At 42.6% G+C, this 11,549-nt stretch overlaps 1 protein-coding gene across 1 annotated transcript; it reads left to right on the plus strand.

Moving 5' to 3' along the window:
* Positions 1 to 2,372: 2,372 nt before the first annotated feature.
* On the plus strand, positions 2,373 to 11,301 carry LOC148342442 (uncharacterized). The gene is made up of 2 exons (XM_088286327.1): positions 2,373 to 2,466; positions 9,826 to 11,301. Exons 1-2 carry the CDS (start codon positions 2,373 to 2,375, stop codon positions 10,803 to 10,805), a joined length of 1,074 nt encoding a protein of 357 aa, XP_088142453.1. The 3' UTR covers positions 10,806 to 11,301.
* The last annotated feature ends 248 nt before the right edge of the window (positions 11,302 to 11,549 follow it).

Raw genomic sequence — 11,549 nt, forward strand, 5'->3', positions numbered from 1 at the left:
TCTGTGCGCCAGCTGCTTCCTTCCTTCACTTGTTGTAGATTTGTTCCCGTTGATGATAGTCTCAATGACATTGTAGCCTATGATGGGGTCACTGGCAACTGCTGGGTCACTCGATACAAGCATTGGTACTTGTAGATTATCGGACACGCCAGTGTCATTATCTAGTCGGAAATGGACTTCAATCCAGCCAATGAAAGGTATTTGAGTGTCATTGGCAGCAAGAATCGTGAGTGTTTCCTCCTCCAAGAGCTCCGTCACTGGCCGAACCCTCGTGTAAGGCAGATGTTTCTGTCTCCAGGCATCACTCACAATACTAGACTGTGCACCAGTGTCCCACAGCGCTTTGACTGGCTGATGGTCAAAGAAACAATTCACCATACATCGCCTTCCTACAAGGTTCACCAGACGTGACTGATGCTTTGGACTCAAATATTGAACAGCATTCCCAACTAACATTGCTTCCTCTGTTTGTTTGGAATCTGGCCAAAGCGAGGTTGATAGGTTGCAGTGTTTGGGTTGGGACGTTTTTGGTCGGACTACTGGGGGTCCCTCCTCAGTAGTCCCCTTCCATTTCCCGCCGGGGCTCTCTGTACTCTGCAACCTCGAGAGAAATGGCCTTCTTGTCCACATTTGAAACAGTGTAAGCAGTTTTCACCCGCATTCTCATCCCTGCACTTTTGACAGCCTCTCTCTCGTCCTGTCTGTTTTGCCCGTGGACTAGCCTCCATCATTGTCAGAAACATCTGCCTCATTTCTGCTCTGAGCTCCTCCATAATCTGCTGTGCATTCACATTGTCTGGCTTTGTCTCTTTGCTCTTCACCGCCTTGACTGCCACAGCCGAGGGGGGCTCCTTCACCTTACTAGGTGTTTGGGTCGGCACCTGTTCTGTTTGGACTTCAGACTGAACCTCCAGAACTTTAGAACTTTTCACACCAGTGAGCCTCTTACGTTTCTCTTGTCTCTCACTTTCAATTTTTGAGGCCTCATTCACCCTCTCGATCAGTTCTTCGTCTGTCAAAGTCCTGACACTGAGGTGAGGCATTATGTGAAATTTTACTGAGTCACTTGATAGTCCAGTTTCAATGGAGCGCAGGAACTGGCGTTGAATGGTGGCTCTGCTGTAATGCTCCTCTGTCTCCTCATGAGTCACCTTCCATAGCAGTTTTTCTTTTAGCTCAATAGCCCGGAACACAAAATTCAGAGCGGACTCTCTGGGTTCTTGGGAAATATTTATGAGTTGATGATAAATTTCAGTGGAGCTGTCCACTCTGTAATGACCCTTCAGAATTGTAAGAAGTGCTGTGAGAGTTAGCCCACGTTTGATTTCAAGCATGTCTCTTAGCGGAAGCCCTGGACTGACCGCTCTGATCACCGCCTCCACAATTTCAGCCTCTGTATGGCCCTTCTCGGTTCCAGCCTCAATCTGGCGTAGTAAACTCAAATAAGATAATTTGTCTTTGTGTCCACTCTCTCCAATTTGTCCAAAAATCTTGAACTCCCTCCTCAACGTCACCTCCTGCAGTGAATGAATAGGCACTGGTGGGTTCTGGAGCGGCGATCCTGTATTTTGAAGCGGAGTGTGTGGCCAATAAGACCTCTCATTTGGTCCCTTTTCAATTGCTAGCTTCCTTGTTTGGTGTTTTATGCCTGGAGATGTTTGCGGTCCGTTTAATTCTTGGATGAAATTGAGTAGGTCCGTATAGTACTGTTTTACTTCTCCGTCCACTTGGGCTTCCTCAACTTTGTCCAACATCTCCTCTGCCATCCTGATGAGGGCACGCCTTGGCTTCCTACTGGGCTCTCCTGTGTCACAGCCATCACACTTCAGGTACCTGCAGTCATCCATGAGAGACTCCTCTTCCAATTGCCAAAAGGCTGCGCTCACCTAGTCACGCATATGCTCCATGTTATTCCTTTGTGAAGATTCAACTTTTGTCTTCTTTTTTTACAGGAGGGTGTTTGAGTTTTTATTCCTCTTCTGCCTCCTGACAGGCTTGGCTCGCCAAAATATGTTGCACATATAAGAATAGGGCAAAGCTCATCCAAGTGCAATATATTTATTTATTCTCATGGGGGGGGGCGGGGGTCTGTTAACACAGAAACAAACGCATAATGTGTCAGCACATCGGTTGCATCACGTTTCATACGTCTCATGCATTGTATAGAACAACAGTCTCCCTCGATGGTCTCAGCTCATCCAACACAACAAGCACGGGTAATGTAGCTAGCGCGGCTAACATAGCTGGCGCGGGTCACAGGCTAACATAGCTAGCGCGGGTAACACAGCCAGAGCGGCTAACGTAGCTCCCACCGATCGTTTTCCCGCCCAGCAGCATTGCAAACACATCCTATATTTACATCCCACTTCCCTATGGCGTCCCAACATGCACCCCCCCTGATTCGCAGCGCGGGTATAGTCGCTAGCGGGGATACCACAATCAGCGCGGCTAACATCGCTAGCGCGGGTAACAGGCTAACATGGCTAGCGCGGGTAACACAGCCAGAGCGGCTAACGTAGCTCCCACCGATCGTTTTCCCGCCCATCTGCATTGTACACACATTCTATATTTACATCCCACTTCATTCGCAAACTTGAAGAACATATTTTTTACCTGTTAACACAGAAACAAACGCATAATGTGTCAGCACATCGGTTGCATCACGTTTCATACGTCTCATGCATTGTATAGAACAACAGTCTCCCTCGATGGTCTCAGCTCATCACCCCCTTGGTGATGCAGCCGCACAGCGCCACCCACCGACCACCGACATAACATGCAGTTACCTGAAAATGCATCACAGTGACATCAACCGCAATGAACACCGACCCACACAGTCATGCGCTATAAAAACAAATCAGATTGGGATGACTACTTTACAGAGTGCCACACATACACAATTACACACTGAAGAAAACCCTTTTTCATGCTCAGTTTGTGGAAAATGCTTCTCGAGAAAGGAAAGTTTAACAGAACACACAGGAAAACACAGTGGAGAAAACCCTTTTTCCTGCTCAGTTTGTGGCAAGAGTTGCTCGCGAAAGTCTGATTTAATAAGTCACACAAGAACACACACTGGAGAAAAACCTTTTTCTTGCTCAGTTTGTGGCAAAAGCTTTTCTTTTAAGCCAAATTTAAAAACACATACACGATTACACACTGGAGAAAAACCATTTTCATGCTCAGTTTGTGCCAAGGGGTTCTCTGTAAAGTCACATTTATGACGCCACACAAGAACACACAGAGGAGAAAAGCCAATTAGTTGCAGCGTTTGTGCGAAAAAATTCGCCACTAAACAGCAAGCTGAGAGACACAATTGTGCTGGTGACAATAGCAACGATCCTTAAAGCTTAAAAAAAGACAAAAAAAAACTGAAGGAACTGACTCTTTGTGGAAAGATGATGGAGTTCAGTCACCATGGAAATGAGAAGTAGTTTCGTAAATCAACCTTTAAAAGCCAAACTTACGCCAATGCATGTTCGTTTTTTGTACTCAAGAAGAAAAGGGTCAAATAAAGACTCAACAACAACTGATTAGAGTTCCGATATTTAGTTTCTTCAATTTCTGGAGTTCAGGAAATAGTACAAAGACAGATATCTGGGCGGCTTTTTCTTCATCTCACGAGAAACTGCACTTGGCGAGCACAGTCGAAAAATGTGCGCCATCTTTCAGCCCAGCTTCAGTTTTTATAGGAGTTTTTTTATGTCAAGGGTAATGTAGGTTGAATCGGTCGTCCTCGCTCCCTCCCACGGCACGGGTCCACGTCCGAGGGAAGGTCCTCCCCAGGTTAGTCATCGTCTGGATAGTTGATTCCCGTCTGGTCCCGTAGACTGGCACGCCAAGGCTGGCCAGCCGGGGCTGGAAAGCGGTGTTGGTGGATTCTTAAATAGCGGGCAAGGGAAAATGAGTTGGTAACAAAGTTTATTGTGACCGACAGTAGGCAATGAACAGGCGACAGGCACAATGGGGGGCTGTCGGGGAAAATAGAGGAACTATATTTACTGGCGTCGGTAGACACGAACGAAAAAACGCCGGGGGAAAGATCTTCCCCCAGGGGAACCAAAACGACTAACAAAAAGAGCTTGCAATGCAAGAAACCCGAAAACGAAAATGTCCTTCCTCAAAAGGGTAAGGTTAAGTCCAAACATCGAAAACAGAAAGCGAGCCGAAACGTAGCTGTAGAACAAACAAGCAAACAAACAAACAAGCAATCAAGACAAACACACGGAACAAGGTTGGCAAAACTATAGCAATGGCACAATGGCGAGAGCAAGTTGGGTCAGCAATAATCCGACACGCGGAAGTGCGTGTCGGAGGTTTATATAATCAGTAATCAATGGGGTGATGAGTTACAGCTGAGCGTCTCGTGAGCTCGCCCCGCTCGTGGCCGCGTCTCCGGGCAACGCGCCGTCGACCACGCCCACACCGCTGCAACAAGGAGCACGGATCGTGACACCGTGCTTCTAGTTTCATTGGATACATATTCAGTAAATATGCTCCTGCTAACTTTAATTATCGACATACTGTCCCGTATGTGTTCAAAATAATGCCAGTAATCGTAATACAATCCTACAACGTAAATTTTGATTTTGAATAAAATATGATATATTGAATTTTGCAGTTTTTTTATTGACATTAAGCCAATGTGATCCGTGTCAGAAGAACCATTGTGTCTGAGTGATGATTTTTTTTGTGTTTACATCAAACATGAAAATAAAATTAATGGCCTTTGTGTGGAACAACATTTGTCCGCGTTATGCTTTTCAGTTGTCTTTTTAATTGTACCTAATGGAAAAGGTGTGAGAAGAAACAGTGCTTATGAAATCGGTGTCTTCCACAATTATCAATAAAATCACTTGTTCCACTTGCTCAACTGGCTTTCATTACGCTGTGTGAAAAGGTGAAAAACTGAACTAGAAGTTGAACTAGAAAAAGAACCAGAAAGAGAAACACAAATCGTCTTGGTTTCTCTCAAAGGTTTTGGAATGTCAGGAGTTGGCAATCTGATGGCGACTGGAGTCAACGTTTATTTGTCACCACGGAGATGATCCCCATCACGCAGTTCGTTGCTACGGCTGTCTGAATTGGAAAGGTGAATTGCCGTAGTTTAATGAATACTGAAAGCAATAATGAAATATTTAAGTAATTAAATAAACACTGAAATAATTTTTAACCCTCTAACATTTCAATAAAATAGTGAAAAAATTAAAATTCGCAACCATATACAGACCGACTGGTTAGCACGCTTGCCTCACAGTGAGAGACAGCATCGGGCGCGGGTTCGATCCCGGCTCCGGCCATCCTGTGTGGAGTTTGCATGTTCTCCTCGTGCTTGCGTGGGTTTCCTCCGGGTACTCCGGTTTCCTCCCACATTCCAAAAACATGCATGGTAGGCCGATTGAACACTCTAAATTGCTCCTATGAGTGTGAGCGCGGATGGTTGTTCGTCTCTGTGTGCCCTGCAATTGGCTGGCAACCAGTTCAGGGTGTCCCCCGCCTACTGCCCGAAGATAGCTGGGAAAGGCTCCAGCACCCCCGCGACCCGAATGAGGAGAAGCGGTATAGATAATGGATGGATGGATACAGAGTTAATTAAATTCATAATAAAAATAGAATTATTTACTAAATATTGGACAAATTGAAGGGTCCAAATTTTGAAAGATAAAAAATAATAAATGAATTTTTAAGTATGAATTAATTCAATAAATAATTCCACACATATTTAAATGGACAAATATTCAAGATTGAAATAAAAAGTATTTAAAAATATTAATAGAATTTTTACATTTTGAAATTTTTTAATACATATTGGAGTAATACATAAGCAAGCTAAAATAATTACATGAAAATCGATTTAAATACTGAAAGAGGTAAAAAAACGTGAAAGAAAAAAAAACTTAAATATTGAAGTGAGGATACAATTAAATGAATAAACAACAAACACCTCATGGAAAATATAATGTATCAACATTTGTCAAACCACAATGTGAAATTTTGATCTGAAAGATTTCTTTCTTGCATATTCTTAAAGAATCTTCATTATTGTTTTTCTTTTACTTTTTTCGTGACTTAACAGCTCAATCCATGTGAAATGTCCCCTTGTGAGAAAGAAAACATCACATGCAAAAAATAAAGAGCAACCTATTGTTTTTTCGGACAATCAAGGCACCATAGCACTGTCGAAAAAGCCTGTAAAAAGGCAAAGGTGCAAACTTGACAAAGTATCACTTTATCACATCAACTGTTAATAATGGGAAAATAGATTTGGGATTGTCACTGATGGTGTAGTGGTACATTCGCCTGATTTGTGTGCGGGTATCGTGGGTTCGGTTCTCACTCAGTGACAGTGTCTATGTCTGCCTTGTTCCTGGCTGGCGACCAGTTCAGGGAGTTGTGCGCCCTTCGCCCATAGACAGCTGGGATAGGCTCCCGTGATCCTTTGCAGCAGGGGCGGGAATAATTTTTGATTGGCGGGCCACAATGAGTTCTAAAATTTGACAGACGGGCCGGACGAGGAGCAGATGGATAAAGTGTTTTGGTGCCCTCACGTCATCTGAGAAAAAAAATACATTTAATTTTAAATGAAAGTGGAAAAAAAGCATTAAAACAGTATATGTCTTTGAAAAACCACAGTATTTAGAAAATAAAACATGAACAAGGTTTATTCATTTAATTTTTTTAAAGTTCGGCAGGCCGGATTAAAACATTTAACAGGCTGCATGTGGCCCCCAGACCGTGGTTTGCCCACCCCTGCTTTCCAGGATAATCGGTAAGAAATAATGTCCAACCGACAACATGGTGGCAGATGTGTTAACAAAATCAGAAATGTTTGTTTATGTTAATAAAAAATTTTTTTTTCACGTATTCGTAAATATGTATCATGTCACTGATGCTGTAGTGGTACACTCGCCTGAGTTGTGTGCAGGCAACGTGGGTTCAGTTCCCTCTCAGTGACGGTGTCTTTGTCTGCCCTGTGACTGGCTGGGGACCAGTTCAGGGTGTCGTGTGCCTTTCGCCCGTAGTCAGCTGGGATAGGCTCAAGTACCCTCCCGCGACCCTGTTCAGGTTAAGCCGTGTGGATAATGACATGACAAATATTTGTCCTCTCATCAATATTTGCACAACAGAGTACTGAGTTTCTAGATCATCACTATAATAGTTCTCAAAATTATATTTGTTATCAATTTAGGTTAGTTCAGAGATATTTTATTGACAATCTAACATCAATATACAAAGACAGAAAAAAATGGTGGTGGGGGGCGCGAATCTTTTTCTTCTTGGGAGGGGCGGGCGTGAAATAATTGAGAGCAACTGCGAGTATATGCAGACATTATATTCATACAATCTTGCAACCCGAGTGAACCACAGCATTGTTGCAAGTTCGGTCGGAGAAACGTAAACGTCCCACTGCTGGAGCAGCGGCGGCTTCTCGGGGCAAAGGCAGGATGTGACGTAAGAGCAGACTCGCCAATGTGGCGTTAATTTAGTTATTTTGTAAGATTTTTTTATCAACTGAATCAAAATATTATATAAAATATATATTAAAACCGAACAGCCAGGTGTAAAAACAAACACAGAGGCAAAGAAATATATTTGAAAAATACGTGCTTAAAGCATGACGTCATTAGCAAGCGCGCAGCTTCCGAAGGACCTCGACCACATCCACCGACCCGTCTACACCGAAATAAAAACAGCCACCGCTAAATTCTTCTGATTTAGTGTGGAACTGACTGTAATTTTCTCATCGGATGTCCAGTGCTACTCTAAAGGACTACGACATAATTCATTAAGTCTTTGTGTCCCGATAACCTCATCTTCGCGCGTTGATGCTTTTCGGCGTAGTTAGCTTAGCTTGTTAGCTAGCTAGCCGCTAACAAAAAGAGGCACGTGACTCATCGCCAAGCAGAGATCAAGTGCGGATTTTTTGGAATTATCATTTGAAAATGTGTGCAAAAACGACACCCAAGTACGAAGAGGAACTTTGTGGAATAAAAGAAGAGAACGAGCAACATCTTCAACTGCTGGGCGAAGGTTGCAAGCAGCTTCGTGTTGTGCCACACAAAGCAGGTTTGTAGACGTCTTACTCTCATTTGCTTTGTATAGAACGACTTTCTATCGTTCGAAAAATGCATCACAACATTAAGTTGTTTGGGGAAATCGTTCACGGTTATTGCCATTTTATTTTTAAATGTTGCCTTTTACTTGTCGGTTTGCTGAACATTTGTTTATGCCAAACGAAATCAGTGCAGAAAATAAGAATAAGAATAACCAATAGTGGGGGGTGAACTCCATGTTTTTCCCAGTATAAAATTTGAACTCGTTTAACATTTTACATTTTCTGGGTTTTATATCTTGTTCAAGCAAGTCCTGACGGAAGGAATTCTGCTCGACTCTAAAAAATGTGCACACTGCGGCGAAAACATCAATGGCGGATGATCAATTTTAGTGGATAAAACACAAAATATTAAGTTTTTTTTTTTTTAAATCAAGTACGTATTGGTTTTATTTATTTATTTATTAACTTTGCACTGGCTTCGTCGGGTGAGAGTCAATGAACCTCGGGTGGCCCTGCACTGTTTTGTGCACATGTGCGTAGATTCACCCCATCCAAACATTTAAAATACATTGAATGCATCCATTCAGGGTTGCTCGGATCTCATCAGTGAACAAGCGCATGCTGCAAGGAATGCATCTGCATCTTTGGCTTACTATGGGCTTAAAAAGGGAGAACGTCACAACCCCCTTTTCTATCTACAAGTCCAGGAACATTTAGTTCCTGGTAATAAAGTTCCTGTGGCTCAGGTGGTTTGCATCTCCCCCGCAACTCATAGTTCTTGATAATTTATGCAAATGACAATGATGATGTCTAATTTTGTCCATGTGATGTTCTGCTCTTATGCAGCTTGCACTGTCAAAGTGGGAGGTCTTGTGTTACTTTGTTACTCATTACTGACACCTTATGGCTGTTAAGCATCATTGCAGTTACAAAATAATTCAGGGAACTCTTATAATATTATGGTGTATCTTAGTCTAATTTGAATATGTATTGGATAACTTTAATATAAACAGTCATTATTCAAATATGTCAACATGTAAGTCAGAGTGAAAGTGTTTTTGCTTAATGCTTATGTGTAGGGATTTTGTCTCTTCAAACATAGTTTTGTTTTAAATATGATTTAGAAACAGAAATTTTATTTTAAAAAAGGAAAAAGGGAAATGTCGGAATGTACGAGCAGGATAAATGTCATTTTGGGTAAAAAAAAACAAAAAACAAACGTAAATCATGCAATAAATAGCCACTCTGATTCCTGGGCCCCTTTAATTCTTTTAGGGATCCAGATTATAATGGAAGCAAAAAGTACCCACGATGAAACTATCTCTAAATGCAAAATGAAATAATTGTAAACATATTTCACTTGAAGGATTCCTATTTTATCGATGTCATTTTGTTGCGATGGCCCCCATCAAGATGTTCGGGTCCCACAACAGGCGTTCCATCAGACGCACACAATAGCCTGTGTGTGCTAACTTCAGCTCGCTTCCAGAAACGTCTGTGACTAATTCAGGAATTAAATCGGGCATCAGCCGCAACGTGCTTCCTTTTTAAATGCTCGTTTATCACTGTTGTGCGGCTAACGGGAGGCTTACATCGTAGGACGTAATTTTGTGAAATGTCCCCGATGGTCCGGTCCAAGTTGGGGTCGCACGCATTGCTCCGTGTGCGGCAGGCACAAGTCAAGGTAGCACGGTAAAAACAATATAAGTCGAAGTCGCCGCCTGACCTTTGACTTGACCAAACCAAATTTGTCTTTTTGTGTCCTGCAGACGTCAGTGAAAACAATCTCCGTTCTGTGAAAGAGGAGCCAGACTGGACTCACATCAAAAAGGAGGAGGAGGAGGAGGAGATCAACAAGTCACCACTGAACTTTGTCCCTATAAAGACTGAAGATGAAAACAAGGATGAGAGTGAGGACAACAGAGGGGCGGAGCCTACAAGCAGCAGTTCAAGTCGTCACGTGGCAACAGAAGGTGATGAAGACCACTGGGGGCCATCACAAGCACATCATGAGGACACATTATCAGACGCTCATGACGACGATGATGATAATGGGCAAGCTAAAAGTAAAAGGGCATGTCACACTGACTCATTCACTTCAAAGCTGTCTTTAAAAGGGCACAGAGAAACACACAGTGGTGAAAAACCTTTTTCTTGTTCAGTTTGTGGGAAATGCTCCTCTCGAAAGTTTGATTTAACAATCCACACAAGAATGCACAGTGGAGAAAAACCTTTTTCCTGCTCGGTTTGTGGAAAATGCTTCTCTCAAAAGGGAACTTTAACAGAACACACAAGAACACACACTGGAGAAAAACCTTTTTCCTGCTCGGTTTGTGGCAAGAGTTTCTCTCAAAAGTCGCATTTAACAAACCACACAAGAACACACACTGGAGAAAAACCTTTTTCCTGCTCAGTTTGTGGCAAAAGCTTTTCTCTAAAGTTCCGATTAACAGAGCATGCAAGAACACACACTGAAGAACCTCTTTCTTGCTCATTTTGTGGTAAAATCTTCTCCCATAAGTCACATTTAACAAGACACACAAGAAGTCACAGTGGAGAAAAACCTTTTTCCTGCTCAGTTTGTGGAAAATGCTTCTCTGTCAAGTCAACGTTAACAAGCCACATAAAAACACACACTGGAGATAAGCCATTCAGTTGCAGCGTTTGTGCTAAAAAATTTGCCACTAAACGAAATGCTGAGAGACACAATTGTGATGGAGAGAATATAGGGCTGGGCAATATGACCTAAAATCAATATCGCAATAAAATGATCAATTTTACCTCGATAACGATGAATCACGATAAATTTCCGCCCGTGGACCAAAATCAAAATAAATGCAGGAAATACATAATAACTGTTTTCTTTATTGACCAAGTGGTACACATTACTTTCAATGGAAAATAAAAGTACAAAAATCATGTGTAGAAGCCTTCCAAATATCTTACTTTGCATGACTTGAACAATGTCACAAAGAACAGGAGAGAAAGGTTACTTCTCGCAAAATCTTCTCTGCAAATAGATTGTGCCAAGATGCTGTAATGCCATGTGCAAAGGCGCTAGTCGCCTGTCAACAAAATGCTAAATGAAATGGAAAAAAAATGTCAATGGAATGCCAATGCCAAATAAACAAGTGAACTTCATCAGGAAAATGTGCGGTCTCGAGTACTCCGGTGCGCAGTTGCCACTTGTCGTCAATGTCATGCACAGTCGGGGTCAAACAGGGGTCCATGTCGCGTCTCGACCACAAGTCGGATGTGGATGCAAAACGCTTGACATGTCTCCGCTCCCGTCCCGATGTTGTCCATATCGGGAAGTGCTGCTTGCAGCAAATATTTTCGGACCTCTTGTCGACTACTTTTATGAGGCGTTTAAATCTTGTGCGCACTGTCGCTCGAGGAGCTACATCTTTAGCTATGTGCTAGGCCAGTGTTTTTCAACCTTTTTTGAGCCAAGGCACATTTTTTTCATTGAAAAAAATCCTGCGGCACACTA

This window comes from Idiotropiscis lumnitzeri, chromosome 2, assembly GCF_059441095.1.
Source record: "Idiotropiscis lumnitzeri isolate Australia: NSW breed Sydney's pygmy pipehorse chromosome 2, RoL_Ilum_1.0, whole genome shotgun sequence".
NCBI classification, from domain to species: domain Eukaryota; kingdom Metazoa; phylum Chordata; class Actinopteri; order Syngnathiformes; family Syngnathidae; genus Idiotropiscis; species Idiotropiscis lumnitzeri.